General features: G+C 46.2%; 2 protein-coding genes across 2 annotated transcripts in view; one reads left to right on the top strand and one right to left on the bottom strand.

Annotated features, from left to right (window-relative positions):
* Window positions 1-1,817: 1,817 nt before the first annotated feature.
* GMNC (geminin coiled-coil domain containing) lies at window positions 1,818-9,677 on the bottom strand (the record flags this gene model as incomplete). Its single annotated transcript, XM_026792090.2, has 4 exons — window positions 1,818-6,313; window positions 7,672-7,788; window positions 9,172-9,257; window positions 9,350-9,677. Coding segments are annotated over 4 exons (1,176 nt in total), but the record flags the coding sequence as incomplete, so codon positions are not given.
* Window positions 9,678-10,488: 811 nt separating this feature from the next.
* Window positions 10,489-22,096, top strand: part of OSTN (osteocrin) — an 80,485-nt gene continuing 68,877 nt past the window's right edge. Inside the window, exon 1 of the mRNA XM_074547214.1 lies at window positions 10,489-10,644. Coding sequence (XP_074403315.1) covers window positions 10,624-10,644 — 21 coding nt within the window. The 5' untranslated portion in view covers window positions 10,489-10,623. The remainder of the gene's footprint in view (window positions 10,645-22,096) is intronic.

Below are 22,096 nucleotides of genomic sequence, written 5' to 3'. Positions count from 1 at the left end.
ACAGCCTGGACAGAGGAGCCCAGCACTGCTTGTACCTGTAAAGTGTCACTTAGACACCAAGGATGTAGCCCCGTGACCGTGGAATTTCTCCCTGCTTCCTCGCCCCTAGCTGTGTGCTGTCACGTGTGACAGCGTCCTTCGAGCCCTGGTAGCTGCTGGTAAGGGGACAGGGCTGTCCCAGGTGTTGCACAGGTTTGGGTGGGATATCTCAGCTCTCCCTGCTGGGGACCCTTGCCCGCCCTGATGCTCTCGCAGCCCGTGCCCGCAGCGCGGCCGTTTCAGCACCTTGGCCAGGGCCGGCGGCTGCGGGCGGTGCCGGGAGTGCCTCGGTGGGCACCGGGACCCTCCAGATGTGCACCGGGACCCCCAGATGTGCCAGCCTGGGGACACGGCCCCGCATCGGCAATCGCTCCACACCTCTGGGTGTAACTGGCCTCGGCTGTGCGGCTGCTACTTTCTGCACATCTGGGACACTGACAGCACATTTGCACTCTCTATTGGGCAGTCAGGTCCCCATTCTGCACAGGTGGAATCTGGCTTTGGTTACGTTGTTTGTGTTCCTGAAAGCATTACAAAGCTCCCAGTTCTTGACCCTGTGCTCTGTGACCACTAACGGAGAATAATGTAGTGATGGAAGATGTTACACGTCCAAACATTGTTTGGTGAATGAATATTTAGAGTGGTCTTTGACTAGTAACAGCTTTGGAGGCAGCAGTTGTTGGGAGTTTCAGCTACCCGTACCGGTACTGCAGCCACCCTTTGAGTGAGATTTTTAAAAATAAATTAAGGAAAATGGGGGCCTCAGACCTCCCAACTCTTCATACTCATGCTGATTTTTATAATCTGTTCCTTGTGAATATTATTATAATAATTTCCTTGGGCTGCACAGTGCTTAAGCATTCAGCCTTAAAATAACTCAGTGATGCACAACTAATGAAACAGAAGAATGACTGGAGAGATGGCATTTTAGGTGAATCACAGCTCATTCCTCAAATTATTTATAGAATGCTCTCTCTTTATGACAGGGTGTCAGCTACCCGGCACCAGGCCAGAGTGTTTATGAATCATCTCATAGACTTAGTATGGCTTCAAGATGAGGGCAAGAGAGATTAAGGAAGGTTCACTTTGTGTCTTTTCATAAGCAATAAGCCATCTCCATTCCAATGAAAAATCTCTCTGGTCCCAGCTGGTGCATGGTTACCAATAAACCAGCTCATGTACAGAAGGGAAAGTTAATAACTAACACAGCTTTTCTTTGCTGTCACGTAGAGCTAAGTAAAGGTTTGAATTTTTTAATCAGGCTTTTCTGTCTCACCTCCAATCTCTTTATGTGACACCTCAGTGCCATTTTGCAATTAATCATTTCAGAGTCAAAATCGGGAGTAGTGAGAGTACTACAATGAATCAGGTTGTCCTGGATCAGGATGCTCAGCTGTCTGGGAAGGTGTAAGAGAGAGAGACAGATGCTGCAAAAACAACAGACTAAAAGCACATTATTTCCCTCTGTCCTTGCTGTTTGGTAGCATGGCATCTATTCCTGACTCAAAGCAATAATGGATCACTGCAGTATGCTGTGCAAGCCCAGGCTGGAAGGAGCACACCTGTGGTGTCACTACAGCTGGATGTGGTACCATAAAACATGGCATGTCCTTGTGTGGACACTTGTGAGTACAGGAAATAAAGGTGCCTTTCAGTGCTCTGGGGAGATATGTAGGTGCCAGGTGGATGCTGTGCTGTGTGAACAACAGCTGCATGGTTTAATGGGTGCTAAAGTGGGCAGAAAGAATTGCATCATTTGGATGTTAAGTTTTATTAGACATAACTTAGTGACAGTGGTCAAATTGACATTTACATATCATCATGGCCATTTAAATCACAAAAATCAGGAACATCACCATATTAAGTGTTAAATTAACTTCCATTTCTGTTAGTGTACCTTTCCAGAAATATAGATTATTTTAAACTATGCAGCTGCACATTGCATTCACATAATAAAGCAAACTTCAATTAAAAAAATAAAACTAATTATGTTAATACAAGATGAATATTTACAGACAAAGGAGTTCATTGCTGCTCAAAGAACCACCCAGGGCCCTATGGCCATTCAAGTCATAGCTCCCCATCCTGGAGTTTTATGGGCCTGGTACTGATCCTTGGCAAGAGGGAACTTCTTGGAGTTTGCAGCAGCAAGATTTGTGTTTTCTTGTTAAATAGCTATGAACTGGTCCAGTGGTGAATTCCATAGAATCCAAAGCACAAAAACCAACTGTGACATCAGAGGCAGCATCAGAACCCAGAACTTTTGTCCTCTGGCTCTTGTTTCCAGCTGTCTGTTTTTTTGAAATTAGAAATACAGTACCAAGCTGAAACTTGTCTCTGCTATCTCCTGGCTACCTCATTGTGATGGCAGTGTGAAGAACTGGATTTTGTTTCCACTTTTTGCTTTCATTGCCATTAATCTCTAGCTACCTCTGGGGCATAGGAATGTGTCACAAGTTTCCCTGGGCTTTACCTTGGACATTCCATGAGCAGCAGGGTGGCTTTGAACCTTTCCCCCACTGGGAATGGATACAAAAGGACAAACAGGGAGGATGGAGCACAAAACAAGACTGAACACCTATTTCAAAGCAGCATCTGGGCTTTGTACCAGCAGGAGCTTTTCCCTCACATCTTTGCAGGCCAAAGAACTGCACCATGCTAATGCAGCCTCAGTGCTTCCAGGCCCAAGGAAATCATGGGCACACAGCGGGGTAATCATCATATCATCAACCCAGCACCAGCCCAGGCAGTAACTGTCCTCACATCCCACCATGTGACTGTAATCTGCCATGAGATGTCTTCAGCCTCTTAGTTATTTTTCACACCTATTACACCTGTAGGAAGGCAGAATTTTCAGAGGATTCAGGCAGTTTAGGGTGAGGTAGGCTGAGCAATGGCTTTCTTTTGGCAATAGGAGCAATATTTATCTAAAGGAATAGCTTGGTCACTACACTGATTTGCTTGCTGTGGGATGCTGTTAAACAAACCCTGTTTCTATTCTACATATAACTCAGGAAATTTTGCTTCAAATGGTGGTGTCAGGGTAAAACAAATCACTCTTATTTGTTAAAATGCTTTGGGGATTTTTCTGTTTCCTTTCCAGTGTGCTCCTTCTGCTCCAGTACCCAGCAGCATCATTACCACAGAGAACTTTGCTCAAGCAATTGCCCACACCAGAATTTTAAGTCTGCATGTGCGGGTCAGGAGCATCCATCAACTGATTGGAGCAGCACCATGGGATCCTCTACCCAAATGAACTCCAGTAAAGTCAGGTTCAGAAAAAAATCTCCCCAACAGGACTTTGCTCCTTCATATAGAGTAAAATTCAGGAACCCACTGGAAAAGAAGAGGATTCATTCAGGTAAATTATTTCCTCATATTGATAATTTATTTACTGTGAGACAAAGTGTCAATGACCCCTGCACAAAAGGCTGGCAAAGGCTCAAGCATCAGTTTGTTCCTACTGAAACCCTACTTCAGGATTGTACCAAAGATCTGACAATTTTGTTCTGGCTCTCTGCAGGAGAAGTTCTCACATGCAGTGATATAAAAATGTGGAAAGCAAATGTAAGGAAAATGGAAAGCTTTTCTCTCTCTTCAGAGAAAAAAAGCCCTGATTTAAGATTTGTTGGTAGTACAAAAGCACTTATTAGTGCTGCTGACTCCATAACATTGAAATATACATGCAATAGCATTCTCTAGTGTTAGAAAACAGACAGATGTTTCTCTACTTCTGTTTTACAGCTGCTTTGAGACCTGTGGCATCTACAGCTGTGTTGGGTGTAGTCCTCTGGCTACACTGTTTTATTCCCAATTTGCTGTGCATCCTCCACATCACCTGTACCAGAGGTTCCCATCACATACTCAGGTTAAGTTCAGGCATTTTCTACACTACCACACACATCAACAAAGACTCCATTGCTAAATGCTCTCTTATATAGTGGGGCAAGGGGAGAACAATAGAAAAAAAATGCATTGAGGAAAAAATGAGTTCTTGTTGTAGGACAGGATTTTTCTTCAGCTTTCACTGAAAAGCAGAAAGGTGCTACAGAAACAGTGGCCTTGTCTTCATCAATTTACCATAATTTTATGGAATACAGCAAGCTCCCCAAACAAATACTTGTATTTATTCAATGAGCATTTTTTGGTTTGGGTTTTTTGGGGTTTAGTGAGTTTTTGTCGTGGTTTTCTTCTGCAGTGGTTGTTGTGTGGGTCTGTGGTGTTTTTTGAGTTTGGTTGGCTTTTTAATCCAGTGAAATAATGCCTACAATCAATGCTTTCATATTGCCTGTTCTGGAAGTCTGCCACAGTTAGTTTAAAGTAACTACCCAGAAATACAGTTTGTTTATTTAGAAGTCCTTTGGGAAATCATTACTGCTCCTGATGGAGTGTCTCAAATATTGCAATTCTAAGGCACAACAGGCTATTAGAAGATATTTTTATCCTCTAAAAATAGAGGAATATCCTGTTTTCTATATGAAAATAAGCCACTGAAAAAAAAACCCCTTCTGTTTTGGTTATTTTTACTTAAGTCCTTCCTCAATGTCAGTGGCCCCATTCTGAAAGCAAGAATAACCAAGTCAATCTATTTTGAATACTTACGCATCAAACTGCTGTAGAACTGAAGACAAAAGTAACAGAAAATGTTACTGGTGAACTTCCTTCATGCCATTGACTTCATATAATCAAATATTCATATCATTTAGTAGCAGTAGTGAAAGTTAAGTCCTGTGCAGTGCTAGAGCACCTTCTCTCAGAGAGTTTTAAAGCATTCTCAAAGTAATGCTGGTCTTGCCCTCAGCCCATCCCAGTCTGGCAGACACAGAGAGGCAGGAGCTGGCATTGAAGGCTGGAGTCCCCAAAGACCCACTCCAGCCACTAAGTGATACTGCCTCCCCACATGTAAACTCCCTTTATTGAGATACAAAATACCTTTAAAACATATTAGTAAACACATCAGTCTCTTAATCACACCTTAGGAAGATCCCCTGACCTTGCTGAATCACTTGTAACTAAGCGGCCTCCAGGCATTAGAAGTAAATCCTGTTTTTATTTTGAGGCATCATCAAAGAATGTGACAGCACCATGGAACTGCAGGTAGGTCAGCCTTGTGCAGCACCTAAGGCAGCCATGGGTGCCTGTTAAATCCAAGGCTATCTGTGTAGTGAAGAGAGATATAAATCACTTAGAAACTGCTGATCCTCAGCCTCCAACCTATGCCTCCTTTGTTATCTGTGGATATCTGTGAGATAGGTGCTATTTCCAAAGGGAGAGAGGTGTATTCCCAAAGTCTGTTTGGTGCATGTTGAAGTGATCATCAAAAGTGAAAGCCCTCCAGCCTGGAAACTACCAGTAACAAGGAGGAGCTGATGACAAACCCCCAGGAAAGAAGTAAAAACAGGTATCTCAATACAGGCACAAGAGAAAGGAATCCAGTTTGAACATCTGGGGCAGAAAACTGTTCAATTGCAATCTGGAGTCACATCTGTGAAAATCTGTGAGGGAATGAGGAGTGGGTTAGTGACAGGGTAGCATTTAAAGCAGCCCAAAAAGGGTCCCTTTTTCTGTCTGATGCACAAGGTGAGGTGTGACTCCTCCATCCTCTATGGCTGGCCCTTGGTCAGGTGCATCATTCAGGCTGCTTGGGCACCCAGGTGAACCTCCAGCCACCATCATCGTCCCTGCGCACGAAGGCCTGTCCCTGGTGGAAGCTGTGCGTCCTCACGTTGCGGTGGGGACTCAGGCACGTGGTGAAGGCCACTTCTGTTCTGTTGGGTGACAAACCACCAGTCCAATAAGGCAACCCATAGGCTGGGAGGGAGGAAACACTCGGCACTGGTGAGGAGATGCATGGTGCTGAAGAAAACTGAGGAAGGAAGGGAGAATCCTGGCTGCATGGGTGGGTGCTGCTGCTGCCTGGGGGCTCATGGCTGCAGCTGAACACTGCTGCTGCTCCTTCCCTGTGCTCACAGTCTGCTGCTCCCCCAGGGCTCAGGCAGTACGTGTCTTTCCCAAGGTCTGGGGACAGGGCACTGTAGTTAGCTGAAGCTTCATCAATGGTATTCACATCCTTTAATCCTAAGGTCTGCAAGACCCAGCTGTCCACAGCAGGGCTGGCTTGTTCCTCACAGGCAGTGAATTCATTGAAGAGGTTCCTTCTAGCTTTGGAAGCATGAGGAGTTTCTTGAGGAACAAAGCAGTGGTCCTCCTTCAGTCTCCTCTTGGTACTTTTGAGGATAGCACAGGTTTTTTGCCCATGGTCAGACAGTAGTTTCTATTAAAAAAAACAGAACAACAAGGTGGAGACAGAAGATTAAAATTTGAATTTCTAGGTACCTGAAGGCAACATGCTTCTGGCTTCAGATGCACAAGATGGTTACCACTTGATTACCACTGTCCTTACAGAGACTTTTTTTACTCTCTGCTTGAACATATGGGTATGAGCAACTATTTTGTATCTTTACAGTGTCTGCAAAACCCTGTTCCTGAACAAGAAGAGTGTGACCATGTCAATAAGACCTGTGCTTTGATGGCATTCCCAGCCCTGAGCTGCCATCTGTCTCTGTGCCAGCAGCACTCTGCAGGTGAGCAGGGCATGGGGGGCACAGTGGCAGCCTGACAAAGAGGGAGCATGCAAAGGTAACTCCTGCTGGAACAGGCTGATCCTGACAAGGCAGCGCTCAGAGCAGCAGCCTGAGTGGTACTGCAGTCATCAATTCACCTCAGTTGTCATTATCCCAGCAAAAGGGCCCCTCAGGCATCCAGCTATGGTCAAAAGAAGGCAAGAATAAACAAGGAAGCTCCCCAGCATGTCATGAATTCACTGCTCCACACTGGACCCTTCTCCACAGGACACAGGGGGTGGCCATGTCTCCGTGCTGTGCCCAGTGAAGGAGACCTTTTCTCCTGCCAGGAGCCAGGTCTGGCCATGGGAAGGAGGACATCATGCTATCAACTCATCAACAGGATCGAAAAGAAAAGTCTCCCATGTCCTATATAGTCCTACAGTCTTTTTTACCTCATGCTCAATCCACAGAGTTGAGCAAATAATCAACAATTCAGTTTCATGGGCAAGGTTGGAATAGCAAAAAATTTCTGTAAGCTGACAAGAAAATTATTTTCTTTATTTTTGTTTAGGTGAGAGGCAAAGAATCCAAATGTTAAAAAAACAACCCTTCATACTTAGTTTAACAGAATGTTTCATCCAACCTGAAATGTTTCATTTTGTATTTCACCATTTAAAAAAACCCACACACAACTTTTTAATCAATAAACTGAAAAAAAATCCTTATCAAAAGGATAATTGACAAAAGAGAAACATGCAAAATATATATATTGAAATTTGAACTTTTTACTGAAAAAAGGCATTTAGAGGAAATAATTTTACCTTATCTTACGTTTAGCTATCTAATAAATTAAACCTAATTATCTCAGTTGCTACACTGTCTCCACAGTCAGAACATGACAGAATATCATTCCTGGAGCAAACTGTCACCTTTGTGAATTTAAATGTGAGTGTGGGTTCCACTGCAGGTTGTCTGCACTCTTAGCTTTTCCATACATTTTACTGGTGTGTACCTAATCAACCTGTTCCTCCTGCACACATTTGTCTGACAGGTTTGAACACAATACCTTGGCTTTTTCTTCTAAACACTTAATCAGGGCAGAATTCAGGTATTGTCGGAGGTTATTATTTTCTTCATGTAACCTAGCAAGTTCCTCTTCCTTCTGAAGCAAAGTATCTTGAAGCTGTGGAATAGAGATATTGATGAATAGATGTTGACTCTGTAACTTAATAGCAATTGCCCACTGGTACAAGCTGCTTGGATTTGATGATTTGGGTGTTTGCTTTGTGAGCTCAACCCACCCCCTCCAGCCTCTTGTCTCTATAAATCTAAGTGGCATGACTGTTCAGTTTTCACTTTTGACTTCCTTTAATCTTTAAGTGAGTGTTTGAAAAGATTACTCTGAAAAAACCTGCAACCGCAGAATAATAATAGAAATGAATTACAAGTAGCCCTGTGAGCAGCCAGAAATGGTCACGGGCATGACAGCAGCTTCAGGATCTCCTCTTGAGCCACAGCAAACATCCCTTTGCACCCCTCCTTCCCATTTAGAGCTGCCTGGTGAAAAAAAAAAATGTTGCAAACTAACAATTTATGGGGGTAGAGTGCAGAGGAAGATGCAGTTTCCATTCTTTATCATAAAGTAGCACTCAGTGATCTCTTCAGTTCTGGACCCTACTGTGCCAGCCCTGGTACATGTACAGAGTTGAGATAATCCCTGGTCTCAAAAGCTGAACAGGAATGGCAGACACCTAACACTTTTCCATGGGAAATCTAAGAGTTTACAGATAGATTTTTGGTTCCTGATCATAGCTCTGGAGACTTCTTTGGGAGGACAAAGAACCTTCTGCCAAGGATCACAGGCATCTTCTGAGCATAGGCTTAGTCAAAAACAGACTTAAATGATTGAGGCAAAATCAAAGAAATAAGTACACTGACATCTGGAACTATGGTTTGATTCCAGAGACCTTTAGATACTATCTGGATTTTCACTGACTTGACTATGTCAAAACATCATTCCAAGTACTTGATCACAGTCATCAAACTGGAGTACCTTCACTGACGACAGTTCAGAGTTTCTCTTGTTGGGATTTACAAAAAAATGAAATATAAGAGAAAATAAAGTAACAAGGAAAACCTGTTGGTCAAAACAAAACGGTTGATCTTCCATGTAATTAGGCAATTCTGCTGCAATCATTTCCCATGAAGTTAAACCTGGTGGAATCAGGAGGACACACTCTACGAACTTTTAGCCAACAGCATCATCACAGCCTGAGGCCTTCCTGTTCATGTCCCTGGTTTTCTTTAGTGCCAACACTGCAGCTGCAATACGATGTAAGAGGGGAGGAATGGACAGGAAATCCCACCAGAGTTGGTCCAACTTCACAGGACAACATAGGGAGACAAATACGTCCAGCAAGGAACAACAGTTTTGTGTCACTTCTGACACCCGTGCCAGTGACAGGGAGACGTGCCATTAGCCAACCCAGAAGGTGCAATCCGTGACACAAAGTTCGGGAGCCTTGTGGGGTGAACCCGGGCGTGCTGGGGGGTGCGGAGCCTTTACCTGCTTGTTTCTGTAGAGCTGGGAGGACAGCTGGTCTCCCTGCCACGCCGCGTCCTGGGCAGCGAGCTGCGGGCTGCAGACCTGGCCTGCGGACGAGACCAGGGTTATCGCGGCCCCGTGGGGCTCCCAGCGCGGCCGGGGCCCGCGGCGCTCCGGCGGCGGCTCAGCGCTCACTCACCCTGCGGCCGGCCCTGGCTGTGCGGCGGCTCCGCGGCGCAGACGGCGGCCCAGGTCTCCTTGGAAACCCCGGCGGGGGCGGACCAGGGCCAGGCGCAGCCCGAGCCCCCGGCGAAGTCCGGCTGCAGGCACGGCCGGCCGGCGCTCTGCGGAGGGAAGGGCCGAGGCGATGGGGCGCTCGGCGGGGCCGGGGGCCCCGAGGGGAAGCGGTGCCGGCCCTGCCCCGCCAGAAGCGCCCCGGCGGGGCAGCGCTCTCCCCGCTGCCGTCCGGCCGGGCTGTGCTCAGGTGCTGTCCCGGGGCAGCGGCCAGCCCTGACCTGGTGCCCGCTCCCCGTTCCCCGGTGTCACCGCTCCGTGCGCCGAGCGCCGGCAGTGCCGCCCCGCCAGCCCCCGCTGCACCGGGCTCCGAGCACCGCTGTGCCGGGGAGGCGGCTCGGCTTCCTGCAAACCCTGGGGAAATGCTACGGTCCTGAGTGGGTTTAGGGTGAAGGGGGTTCCAATGCTGTCCTTGTTCCTGCCACCAAGGGTGTTCGACTCAGCTCTAAGCAGCAGCACAGAGCCAGCAGTCACCTCCTGGCTGCTCGCACTCTCTTCTGCCCCTGCAGTTCTGCAGGAGTCCCAGACGCAAAGCCTGGGGTTGTCCCCTCCAAATAAGCCTCATCTGCAGCAACTCTAAATCTCTGCAAGGAAGGCAACGGCAGAACTTGGAGTCTCAGTCAGGGAGCCTGCCCACCCAAGGGAAGGCACAGCAGCAGAGACTGCACTGGCGGGTAGAGAAGAGCCCTCTTTCTTTCCCTTCTTAAGAGGGCACAAAATCTATTGCACTCCCCCAAGGGACAGACCAGCTTCTCCTCCTCTGCCTCGAGGTCGAGAGAAATGCAAAGAGCACTTACCATATTAGTGGCAGAATGAAATGCAGGTCTTGGGAGCACGTTTCTGTTAAAGCCCCAGAGAGGTTTAAATGGCTCTGAAGGAGGGGGAGAGGGGGGAGACCGGGGAGGCGAGTTTAATCTAAAGGAGCTCCCAGTGACGCCTCAGAGCTCTCCTGAAACCCAGCAATCTGATTTGGTGTAAAGCTGTCAAACTTGTGACGTGAATAAACAGCAAACTTGCTGAAATCAAAGTCATTCTGGTCCCACAAATCAACACAAGGAAGGAGGGAAAAGAAAGGAGGGAGAAGGAAAAAAAAGCTTCCACACACTTCAGGGCAGCAGTGAACTGGTGTGTCTGAGTTTCACTCCAGGAAATGAACAGGCATCCAGGGAAGCATCCCACATGTTCAGAATAAGGCTGCTGGTGAGTTTTTTGTTTTGCTTTGTTTTGAAGACTTGTTTGCAGTTGTAAAATCCAGCAGGAAGAAACAAGTCTGTCCAACCTGCCTGGCTGACAGAGTGGGTTTTGCCCAGCTTACAGAGGTGTGTAGAAGCAGATATGATTCAGAGCACTTCTGTGGACAGTTCTGAGGAGGAAAGTGCAGTTTTCAGGACAACAGAGTCTGCAAGGACAAGCTCCTGCAAATGTCTCACTGTATTGAGAATGTTTTCTATCAAGCCCCAGACTTCCAGAAGATCTTAGGATATAAATGTGGCAGTGGTAAAAGATTTATTATCATAAAGGATTTACTACCATAATGTTGCAAAAGCCATGGACAGGTGTGTCAAGGAAAGGCAGAGACTGTCGCCATATAGTCACTTCTGATTCGTATCAGATTTACGTGGCAATCAAAATCCATGGATAAACTTGAGATTTTCCCATAGGGGAATAAAAAAAAAAGTCAAACAAAAAGTCTTCACTGAGGGTCTGCCTTTGAATAGCATAGGGGATGGCAGGAATAAAGCAGTTTTTCTGCCAGGATCCTGCCCCTGCCATGGTGAGGGCTGTTCCAGGTGCTGTCCCAGCCTGTCTGCAGCCAGCCAGGATGAGGCTGGGCCAAGGGCAGGCTGTGCTGGCATACGGGATGGTCTTTCATTTCTCCCTGCAGGATGCTCAGTGCTGTTCCCTCATCAGCAAGCATCAGGGACCATACCTGAGGGACAAACCAAGAGGGCCATTTGCCTTCCATTCTTTTATTACTAGCTGTTTTCCTAGGTTGGTGCCCAAGATAAACTGGCAGTTATACCAAATTAAACCCCTGCCATCTCCTGCTTTATGCTTTTTTCAACAGAAGTGTTTTTAAAAGGCTTCACACTCTCTCACTCAGCCTACAGTGTTTGGGGTCACACTTTAGCTTTCTTAACCCGCAGCACAGCATTTGATAACTGCTGTGATAACCCTCTCCCTTCAGTGCCAACCCCTCCTGCACGTCTGGATCCTCTGTTGGCTACTAAGGAACTGCAGCTGTATGACACACGCCCAACACCTGCCAGGGCCCAGCGCAGCTCCCCGGCCGCCTCTGGCCCCTCTGCCCGCTGCTGAGGCGCCGCAGGGCGCGGGGCACCGGCGGCTCCTTCACACCGGGCACACCCCGGGCAAGCACCGCTGCTCTGGGGCCCGCGGGCGGCAGCGCGCTGGGTAACGGCCCGGCTGAGGCGGGTAAAGCCGGGAGAGGAGACGTCCCGGGGCGAGCAGGCTGGAGGAGCCCTCAGCGCCCGCAGCAGCCCCGTGCGACAGGCGAACGCCCCGTGGGTCCCGCCGGGTCCCGCCAGCGCCTTCGGACCCCGCAACGCCCGAACCGCGGCCATGTTCGCGCGGCCCAAGACGGCGTCATCAGCCCGCGCCGCCCCCGCCGTGCGGGCATGGCGGCGGGGGGAGCCGCGGGCTGCTCTGAGGGGCTGGGAGTGACCCACTGCCGGTGCCCAGTGTGCCCCACTCCCGGTGCCCAGACTGCCCCATTGATGGTGCCCGGCGTGCCCCGCTGCCGGTGCCAGGCTGCCCCACTCCCGGTGCCCAGAGTGCCCTGCTCCCGGTGCCAGGCTGCCCCACTGCCGGTGCCCAGGTTGCCCCATTCCTGGTGCCCAGAGTGCCCCGCTCCCGATGCCCGGCTGCCCCACTCCCGGTGCCCAGACTGCCACGCTCATGGTGCCAGGCTGCCCCACTGCCGGTGCCCAGGTTGCCCCATTCCTGGTGCCCAGAGTGCCCCGCTCCCGGTGCCCGGCTGCCCCACTCCCGGTGCCCAGACTGCCACGCTCATGGTGCCCGGCGTGCCCTGCTCCCGGGGCCCGGCTGCCCCACTGCTGCCCCATTCCCGGTGCCCAACGTGCCCCACATGTGGCCCGGGTCACCTCGCGGCTGTCTGTCGGGGCAGCAGCAGGGAGAGGAGAATGAACAGCACATCCAGGGGATAACTGGGGGTTGGAACAGCTCTGTTATGAGGAGAGACTGAGGGAATGGGGCCGCTCCTTAGGGGATCTCATTAATGCATATAAATATCTCAAAGGTGGGGGTCAAAAGGCAGGTGCCGGACTCATTTCAGTGGTGCCCAGTGACAGGACGAGGAACAATGGCCATAAACTGGAACACAAGAAGCTTCACCTCAACATCTGGAAGAACTCTCTATTAAGCTTGCAGGCATTGGAAGATCTGCCCAGGTGGTGTGGGGATTGTGAATTCTCCCTGTCTAGAGACATCTCATACCCATCTGCCAACCACAATTGGGTCTGCACAGCTGGTGTGGTGTTGCCTGGGGGCTGACAGTGCTTGGCTGAGCTCAGGGAATTCAGGTCAACTCACCGAGGCTGATGTGCTGGGGAGTGAAAGGTGGTAATGGGTAAAAGACAACCAAATCAGAGCCCTGGTAGGTTTGGGGAGATACCCTTTGGGTGACTGCCAAAGAAATAAAAATGCTGTTGTAGGAGAGAAACACCTCATTTTGAAAAATGGTGTGTGGATGATCACACATGATGATGGAAGAGGTTGAAGTCACAGTAGCAATCACATTGATGAGTGTGTGTAAAGCAAAAACTAAGTAACAATCATCAGCTAATTTTCCTCTTCATCCAGAGCTTTTACTGCTTCTTGCAGTTAATGATAGACCTCTTTAACTGGGAATAAAGTTCTGGGGGAAAACGATTTTTAAGACTACAATATTGCTTCAGTGGATATTTCACTTTGAATGTCATAGCAGCTCTTTTCTGAAGTTCTGGGAACACACATTTAAGTGTATTGCAGTGTGTTAATTACTGTATGTTCCTTGTACCTATATTTTATTTTGTAATTTCTATGATGTTTTTTGTTTAAACAACAGTGGTGAAGCTAATCCTTCAGATTAATATTAAAAAAAAATTAAAACGAACTTTTTTTCTGGTTTATCCTTTTTTTTGTGTAAAAATGGCCTTAAAGTTGCATTTGCACCATAGTGAGTGGGCTCTCAGAAGGGATAGTACAGAGAAGAAAATAATACTTACAGATTGTTTAATACAAGTTTGATACCAGGCTTACAACAGTTACAGTATGGGTTACTTTGAGTGCTGGTACTGGCACTGGTGTCCAAACCCACCCCAAATCCTCTTTACTTGTCCTGCCATGTTACTGCTGCAGTGCTTCTTATCCATGTTGAGTGGTTAAGTGAACCGGTGACAAAACAGAAGCTCACTTATAGCTCAGGATGTTAACCTATAGACAGGTACACACAGGTCCCTGGCACTTCCATGAATTTCTGATCATGTTTGTGAACCAAAGGTGTGAGAAATTAAACCTGATGAGACTGATTTGCAAAAATGCTTTTGAAAGGGAACTTGTGCAGATATAGGTTCTGGCTGTTTTTCTGATCAGTCTTCCTCCTTGAACGCAGGACTAAAAGGCACTTCCCAAATCCAGTCCCCTGCTGTTGAGACATTCTTAAACTTTTCATTCTCCCTCTTAAAACTAATTAGGTTATTTTCCTTATGTTATTCCCACTGTGAGGCTACCCTGTACTCTGAGCTCTGATGGCTGGACACTCTAGTTTCAGGCTGAATGTATTCATAGTGGGTATAATCCCTTTTGTCCTTGTGCCAAACTCTTGCTCTAGTTTAGACACTTCATCTCCCTCTCCAGTGTTTAGCCTTGATGTCTTTGCAAAACACTGTCACACGTTGTCTTTTTCTTTAGGTCAAAGAAGGCAGGTTCTTTTACAGTCTTTCCTAACCTTAGGAACCCATCTCTGAAAATATTCCAGCTAATATTAACCTGTTTCTCAGATGGATGACCAATGTTACTCAGGTTGCTGTGTAACACACCATTGTTTAGAGAAAAGCATTTCTCTTTTATGTCTTCCTGGTATATTTTAGGGCAGCATTTACCTTTCTCATCACTCACACCAGTTACTAGTCTTGAAATCACTGTCAGGTGGCAGTGGGCTTTATTATGTGGGTTATTTAATACACCTGTGAGCTTTGTTTCCTGTAAAATGCAGTTAACTCAAACTTGTCTTCAGTGCTGTTGGGCTCCAGCTCTCCCGTGTTGATACTTCTTGGTATTGTGGAGTTCTACAAGTTTAAAATGTAGAAAAAAGATGACTACAAGGTGGAAAAATTGCAAAACACCTTTCTGGGTTTACCTGCAGTTTTTCACAGCAAGAGTGGTGAGTCAATGACTAGAGGGTGGAATTTATCTGAAAAAGTTGAAGGTTTTCTAAATAGATAATGGCACTTTTTTGTGGGACACTTGCTCTTGTGATGCTGGTACTGCTTTTTACTGTTCAGAATTTCACTCCAATTTCCAATCTGACATTTGTGGCTTTAGCTTTTTCTGGTTTGCCCTGTGTGCCATTGGATGTGTTATAAACAACAATCTATGCTGTGTTTGTCTGGATTTGTGCAATTGTTTTTTTTTTGCCAGCCATCTGAGAAGCAGTCCTCTAGATTGCACTTGATTGCAGCCTCAGGTACAGATATGAGGTTTCCCTGAAATGGAAAGGCAAATGGAAAAAGTGCATGTTTTATGAGCACAGAATATATTGACAGAATTCACTGCTTGCAGAATGTCACTGAGAGTGAGAGGATAAAAACAGAATGAGTTTTATAATTCTTGTTTTCTTTTGAATGCTTTCATTAATTCTATTGGGTATATTGATATTTTGTCAGAGGAGGACATTAATTGCACTTGTTTAGTATCCTATGGACATGTTCTCTCAGAATCCATCCCAGGCTCTATTTATCACCTGCTTCTTGCCCTTTCCTTTGGCTGGAATTGTATCATAAAAGAACCCCGAGGTCTTGATCTTAGGGCTGGCTTTTGAGGAGCTGATGAGTTCTCCTGAAAACTGCAGGTGAGAATTTGTTACTGTTGCCAATCTGGTGTATGGAAGAGAAATATGTTTTACTCCTGGCTCTGATGGTGTACAGTTTTGTAGTAGCACTTAAATGCCTGAATTTTCAGAACATCACCCATTTACGGTATAGACCTGAGCCAGTCTTTGCATTTTTGTTTCAGTTCCTCTCATCTGTCAGTCTGGTGTGTCTGCTTAGATTTCACATTTCTGTAATAAAAATGTCCTTATGTAGCCCCTGGCCAAATGAGTCCCTTTGTTCTTGGCTGAGACCAATTGGCTCCAGAAGAGCAAATTAATTGTGAACTGATAATTTTTTGTGACGTTTGGGGATTAATTGGATGGGAGTTTTAATATAAACCATGATGTAGTTATGGAGCAAAGCCTGTTCTTGGCTGGCATCAGCAGCATGCTGCTGCTGTCCATGTCCCTCATTCCAGAGGTTCCCACTGCACTGAGCTGCCATGCTGCAGCTAAGTAACCATTACACCATAGAAAGTGATTCAGCAGTGCAAACAAAAGCCCTGAGGTAGTCCCAGGGTTAAATAACAGATGGCAGAAACAGTTTTTCCTTGAGTGTGCTCAGAGTGTTGACCATCGTGGTTTGGGGGAAATTGTTGCACCCACAAGAGAAAGAGCCATGTGCTAAAAAGCCATGTTTTTCTCCATGGTGTTTTCTATTGAACTCAAACTATTTTGCAGGGAGGTATGCCAGAAAAGCTTAGCTCACAAGTTTAGTGGATGAAAACTATTAGGATGAATTTTCATGGGACCAGATGCAGAGCTGAGTGGGGCTTCGTGTCTGATCATCCACTGATGTTTGCATCTGCCTGCTTCTAACCTGGCCTCTGAGCTCCTGTGTGGACGGTGCTGCCAGCCCAAAGTACTGGGCTTCACCTATTGAACAGTGCTTTTCCTCTTGGCTCTGGCTCAGGAGTTGGCAGTCTGGCTTCTCTCCATCTTGCTTTGGGTGCAGAGCTGGGCACTTTCCATTCTTGGCTGGCAGTTGGGATGTTTGGCAGAGATCTCTGATCTGAGTAAATATGTGTGAGGGCATCTCTTCATTGCAGAGCTGTATGGCATTGCCTTCCCTAATCAATAATGAAAGAAAGATTCTAGGACGTGTGTAAATGTGTTGGAGGTCAGAAGGTGAAGGATGTTGTTGTCATGAGCTGAGAAAGATGTCAGGGTTTTTGTGCATACTTTTCAAAGGCTGAGTTAAAGCAATAAGTCACGGGGGAGATAGCCTAGTAAAACAGCTCTGTCTGTATATACAGAATTTCCAGCTCTAGTCCATGCAGGTAGTGTTCGATGAACTGGTGATGAAAAGGAATTACTTGGCTGGTAATTCATCTAAAAGATTGGCAGAGGATTTTACAGGCTTATACCAGGGCTGGCTGGAGACAATAATCTCTTTTCTCGAAGAATGCCGAGGTCCTGACGCCCAGCTCGTTGGAATGAAACCTGAATGCTTTTTAATTCTCTGTGAGAGATTTTTTTTCTTTCCCCTCTTTGGTTTTTGTTTTTAGCAAGGAACAAAATGTTTCATTGTGATTTTGTCAATTATTTTGATATAATGGATTAAAAGAGTAAATGTCTTCCAAATCCCAAGGCCTTTTAAAAGAATTCCATTCAAAACACATCAGAGCTGTTTTCTTCCCTGAATTTTTGCTGAAATTTAATTTTAACCAAAAGTTTACACACTTGAATGGCAGCATGACTTCCCTTGTAGGAATGATGTGCAGTGGATAATAACTGCAGACAGGATTTCTTTTGGTCAGGTTATGTTTTATGCTGTCCTGGAGGAGAAAGGGGTTGGGGGGAGGTTTGTATCCATTTGGCAGCCTCGTACTGTGCCAAAGCAATGTAAAAAGGCCTGAGAGTGAATAAGAAACAAGAGAAGTATTTGGTTTTTAACTGCTCCTGGATGAGAGAGCAAGATTCATCCATGCCTTACTGTAATTTTGCAATTCCATTGCAAACTGTAATAGTACAGCAGGGAAAGAAAGGAGAGGTTAGTGCAGTGCAACAGAGCAGGGTTTGGAGGGGAGATGTTCTCCTGGCTCCAGGTTCTTGTGTCAGAGTCTCCTGAAGTGACTGGAAGGAACAGAGACTGTAATGGCAGCAATTGAGCTACGCAGAAGCTCATGTGGATTTTGTATCCTCTCTCCTTTCTCTCTTTCCAGTCAGACAGAAATGAGACCTCTTGCCACCCACAGAAGCTGCAATGAGGTCTGTCATGCATGGCCAGCACCAAAGCTCAGCAGACTCCTGACATGCACATGGGGACCTTGTTGGCTCTGGTCAGTGTTTTCTGACTTCCCCTTTAAGAGCTAGAAAGGTGAAGTGTTGTTTGAGAAATTGCAGCTTCACTTGAACTGAACTAATTTAATCTGTGATTATCAACTATTAGCTGTTGGATGTTGTTTTGCAACCCCACAAATTTTAGGCGGGTGTTATGTTCAGGGACAGGGCTTAGATCTTTCTGTAATCTCCAGCACCCAGGAGATCCAAATCTACAAGGAAGAGTCTGGGCAAGCACCCTTGGTGCCTTGGGCACAAAGGAGTGGGGCCCCTGGAACAAAATACTTCACTGGGAACCTGAAAGACTCTACAGTGCCTCATTCTGGATTGGCTGCCAGCCTGCAAAGTGCCCTTCAATAACTTGCTGTTATTGCTTTGCTTATCCTAAATGTGCGCTGACGGAGATACTATGATAGATGTTCTTACTGAGGAATAGCCCTCTGTAATTGCCATCAGTTTTATTTTCAAAAGTAACACTAATTATAGACTTTATTCTTTCAAAGATGTGGTTTAGTATCTTGGATTTGGAGGGTTAGCTTATTGCTGAAAATGTTTTGGTTTTCATGCACTCCTGGACCCTGGGATGTTTAATAGAAGGATGTTGCAGGTGGACACTAGAGGGCTTGCTAGCATCTCTCCCTCTGCTCCCACCCGGGCACAGCAAGAAGGTTCAGCTGAGTAAATCAGGAAGCCTTCATTTAGGATCTTACAGCTGGATTTAAGTTTTGAGGATGGGTGGAAACTGAGAAACATGGGGGAAAGGAATTATTTTGTGCTGCATTTTCAAAATTTCATTTGCTACAGAAGGATGATAACACTTACTCTGCCTTTATGGCAATGACTTTTCAGGTGCATTTTCAACCAGATAAAAGTTGCCAGTGGGAGCACTGAGAGCTCAGGCTGTTTCAGTTAAACATCCAGCTAGGGAGAACAATCCCAGGATGAGTTAAGTACAGGCACACTCACCTCAAGAGCTTGTGGTGTGTCCAGCCAGACTCATTCTGGCACCATTGTTACCTATTGCTCTGCTTTATCTGCTATTTAGGCTGCAACTTAACAGTGACTGGTTAAAAAACAATTATATCACTGTGTTCCCCCTTCAGCTTTTGCTAAGAAACCTTCAATCACAGCTCTGGGCAATAAGAGGCAGAAAGGCTCTTATTAATTAATGTGCTGCCTGCAACCAGCCTTGCAGCAGTGGGTTAAGCAGCACCATCCCTATAGATGGTCACTCACCAAACAGTTTTTTGGATTGACCTGCTAGGATTTCTCCCTTTCCTCCCTCCCCTTCCTCTTCTCTCTCGTTCTTTCTCTTTTTCTTTCCCTCAGGTCTCTTGATTTCATGCTGGCTTTCTAAATTGAGGATAAAGTTAATTCAGTGCACAATGCCACAGCTGGAATGAAATATGGCCAGTTGCCCGTGTGGAGGGGAGGGCCCCGTGCTGGCTGGTGGTGGCTTGTTGCATCTCCTGAGGCCACTACGGGCTGTCACTGATTTATTGATAGTGCTTCTAGCTATAAAGCAAGAAGTTAACTAATTATGAACATATGGTTCAACTCGCGCTTGACTCAGCAGCCACCTTGTTAGCCTGGAGCTGCCTAGGTGTTCAGAAGCAGGAGAGGAGAGAAATTTTGGGTGGAAGGTGTGGTCCAAAGTCCCACTGACAAGCCAGAGGGAGACTTGATTGATCTTAATCTATTCTTTTTGTTAGGAGGCAGCATGATGCTGTCAGGAACAGCTTGGTAATAACAGATTTGGGGCCTCTAAGTCCTTGTGGTTATAGCCAGCATGCGACACTCAGTCAGCTCCTTGCATGCTCTGTGCTTAATTGGTCTCAATGGTGGGGTCTGAAATGAGACTGTGGTTCAAGGTGCAACACATGCTGTACCTGAAAGTGCAGCCTGGGAGCTGCTGCACAGATGTCAGCTTTTTACCAGTGGGCTTAGCACTGGGGACCCGGAGGGTGCGCACAGAAAGGGACCAGGGCTGTCTGAGAGGACCCTGCCGATTTTCAGTGCTTAATGTGGAATTAATTAGAGGAAAACTTTAGAGAGAAGGAGTGTGACTGGAAGAGGAACAAGGAGGGAGGCGCAAAGAACTTGTTAGGAAGTTAATCAAGGTGGATTGCAATTTTGCCTGCATTGAGTGGTCAGCATGCATAGTGTGGACACAGGAGAGTCTTTAATGGGAATTGATACCAGCCAGAGGGGGGAGGAGGGTGTCTCTTTCTGTCCATCTGTTGGTCTTTCACAAATGAATCGGTCTATGCCACAGGATTCAAAGCAGTGTAGTTAGAGACTGGTTTTTTGTGGGCGTACATGGTCTGAGGGAAGAGTGAGCTTATTTCTGCCCAAACTTTTAAAACAATTTTAGGGTTCTTAGGCTTCACTTAACTGCAAATGCTGAGTGTAGAAACAAGACAGTTTTAATAACGGGCATCAAAAAGAACTCCAGGGATTAGTGATTTGACACAGCCAACAAACAGATCATTTTATGACTATCTAGGCAAGCAAAAGTGGGCAGAGGGGGCTCTCTGTGCTGGGGTGCATTAGCAAGACCACAATCAGCAGGCTGAGGGAGATGGTTGGTAACCTCTACTAGGCACTGGTGAAACTGCATATGAGGTACTGCGTCTGCTTTTGGTCTTCACAGTGCAAGAAAGTTGTAGTCAAACTGGAGAACCAAATAGGAGGGCCAATAAGCTGGTCAGGAAGCTGGAGAATGTGAGAGTAAGGGAGCTGGGCTTGCTTAGCTTGGAGAAGAGGGCTAAATGAATCTGATGACAGTTTTCTGCTGCTGTGGGGGTATAGAGAGAAGACAGAGACCAACTCTGAAATGCACAGTGAAAGCATTCAAAAGCTGGGAGAAGTTATGTTTGAATTAGATATGAGAGGAAGGAAAAAAAGAAAGAAAACCCAGACATGATAAGCTAGAGAGATAATGAAATCATAATTTCTTTGTTTTTTCACAAAAAAAAAACTTTCCTGGGCCAAGTCCTGAGCAGTGTGATCTAAATTTGGAAGGAACTCTTTAATTTTCCTATGCTCAGGCTGCAGCTGGAGCACAGCCCAGGGCCTGGGACAGAGGCACATGGCTCACGTTCTGTGGGATGCTGCTGTTCTGGCTGGTTCGTGGCTCTGGTGTCAGACCACAATGCTCATGGCAATTATCATTGTTGCCTTTATAATGTAATGAATTAGGGCAGATAATTAATGGGTAAAGTTGATCTGTACACAATAATTTGGAATATAATTCACCCAGATAAAGCAATAGCTTTTCTTAGCAGAGGCTGCTTTCAGCTGTGATTAGCTGGTTAGAGCTGAAATTATTTTTGAGGCTAAATAAGTGCCTGTCCTTCATCTATTTCTTATCTGATGGGAGAGGATGCAGAGGATCCTGAGTTGAGGACCAGAACGTGAGTGGTCCCTCTGGGATTTTATTTTGCTGCTGAAGATGGTTTGAGTTCACTGAGTGGAGCTGCATTGGTGTAAGTTGGAAGCAAGTGACTGATGTCACTTGTACTACAGGTACAGGCTATTTACAGGTCCATCTCTAGTCATGCTCATCTAGAGAAGGTGGAGGGGTAAATTCTCAGGCTATTAAATCTGCTCTTACAGTATATTTCTGGCCAACGCCTTGCTTTGTGTTTGCCTGCAAGGACCTTCTCTGGCTGAAATCTTTGGTTGCTGTGTAACGAAATAGGAATAGTTACATTAAAGAAAAGCCTAGAGACTAAATGTTCAGCCCTAAATTCTCAACAAATTCTTATTTGTAACACTCTAATAATGTGAGAGGGAGAAATCTGAAGCAATGGGCACTTAATCGCAGTATAACGCTTTAAAACCTGTCTGCAAGGTGCAAAACACCTTTGGAGGAAAGAAGAATCAGGCTTTGGTGCTTCCTGATCACTCTTGGGAACAGCTCTGCTGTGTTTCTTACCCAGAGATGCAGTGTGCTACAGTGGAGACTTCTTGAGGTAGTGTTGTCATTCCTCACTGCAAAAATCAGCCACTGCCTTGGTTTGTAGCAAGTGCAGGTTATTTAAAAAGATGAGACTGTGGTTATGAAAAACTCAACTGAATTTGGCTCAAATTTGAAACTGGCTGGACCAGTTTGTGGTTTTGTACCTAACTCAAAAAGGTAGCTGCAGGTAAAAACTAGGATGTAGATCATAATCCCAAAAATACAGTAAATACTCAGAAACATGTGAATTTGAAGTCTAATTTCAGACTTGCTGCAAGGGAGATCTCCTAGCT

The sequence above is a fragment of the Zonotrichia albicollis genome, chromosome 9, assembly GCF_047830755.1.
Source record: "Zonotrichia albicollis isolate bZonAlb1 chromosome 9, bZonAlb1.hap1, whole genome shotgun sequence".
In the NCBI taxonomy this organism is placed as follows: Eukaryota; Metazoa; Chordata; class Aves; order Passeriformes; family Passerellidae; genus Zonotrichia; species Zonotrichia albicollis.
Note: the sequence above shows the minus strand (reverse complement) of the source record. Positions and strands in the feature narration are given on the sequence as shown.